We start from the raw sequence: 719 nt of genomic DNA, 5'->3' as shown, positions 1-719 counted from the left end.
TGAGAGAGGGAGAGAGAGAAAAAGAGAAGTGGGAGTCTGTCCATCTTACCCAACGTAAAATAATACCCAACATATAATACGAGTAAAATACGATATATTTCTCTGTTACTTATGAGAAAATGAAATTAAATATTCTAGACAACAGTTGTTGTTTTTTGTCAATCCCTTAAGCAGTATAATTATCATATAATAAGTGAACATACACTGAGGAAAACATGTCTCAACCCACCAATATTTTCCATTCAGCCACTTGTTTTGAAATGATTTTGATTCTTGAAGCATGCAAGGGCCTGTGTAGTATGGCAGTTGATATTTTTAAAATCTTATTTTATGTACAGACATTTCAGGTATTTGGTATGCAGATAAATAATTTCACTTGTTAGAAACTTTATTGTGACTCTGATGAATAAGTACCATATTGTAAACTCCAGTAGATTCGGGATAACCAATCCATAGGATTAAGCATAAGCAGGAGCAGGCTTGTAGGAAGTGGAAGGTCGTGGGGCGCCGTATTGGGCCTCTCCCTCGTACGTAACTTGGGCCACGTATCCAGCGTCGCCGTTCACGGTGTACGACACCCTCTGTACACGGCCGTCGGGAAGCAGTACAAAGTAAGCTCCTTGAGTGTCGTATCCATTTCGATTCTCTTGGTGGCCGAAGTCGTTACTCGAGTAATCATGATTCACTGCGTAGTTGAAGTCGTACTGAGCTGGTCCCTG

At 40.3% G+C, this 719-nt stretch overlaps 1 protein-coding gene across 1 annotated transcript in view; it reads right to left on the bottom strand.

The window, feature by feature from the left end:
* Positions 1-423: 423 nt before the first annotated feature.
* Positions 424-719, bottom strand: part of LOC113808409 (pro-resilin-like) — a 717-nt gene continuing 421 nt past the window's right edge. The window contains exon 3 of the mRNA XM_070117940.1: positions 424-716. Coding sequence (XP_069974041.1) covers positions 459-716 — 258 coding nt within the window. The 3' untranslated portion in view covers positions 424-458. The remainder of the gene's footprint in view (positions 717-719) is intronic.

This window comes from Penaeus vannamei, chromosome 4, assembly GCF_042767895.1.
Source record: "Penaeus vannamei isolate JL-2024 chromosome 4, ASM4276789v1, whole genome shotgun sequence".
Taxonomy (NCBI): Eukaryota; Metazoa; Arthropoda; class Malacostraca; order Decapoda; family Penaeidae; genus Penaeus; species Penaeus vannamei.
Note: the sequence above shows the minus strand (reverse complement) of the source record. Positions and strands in the feature narration are given on the sequence as shown.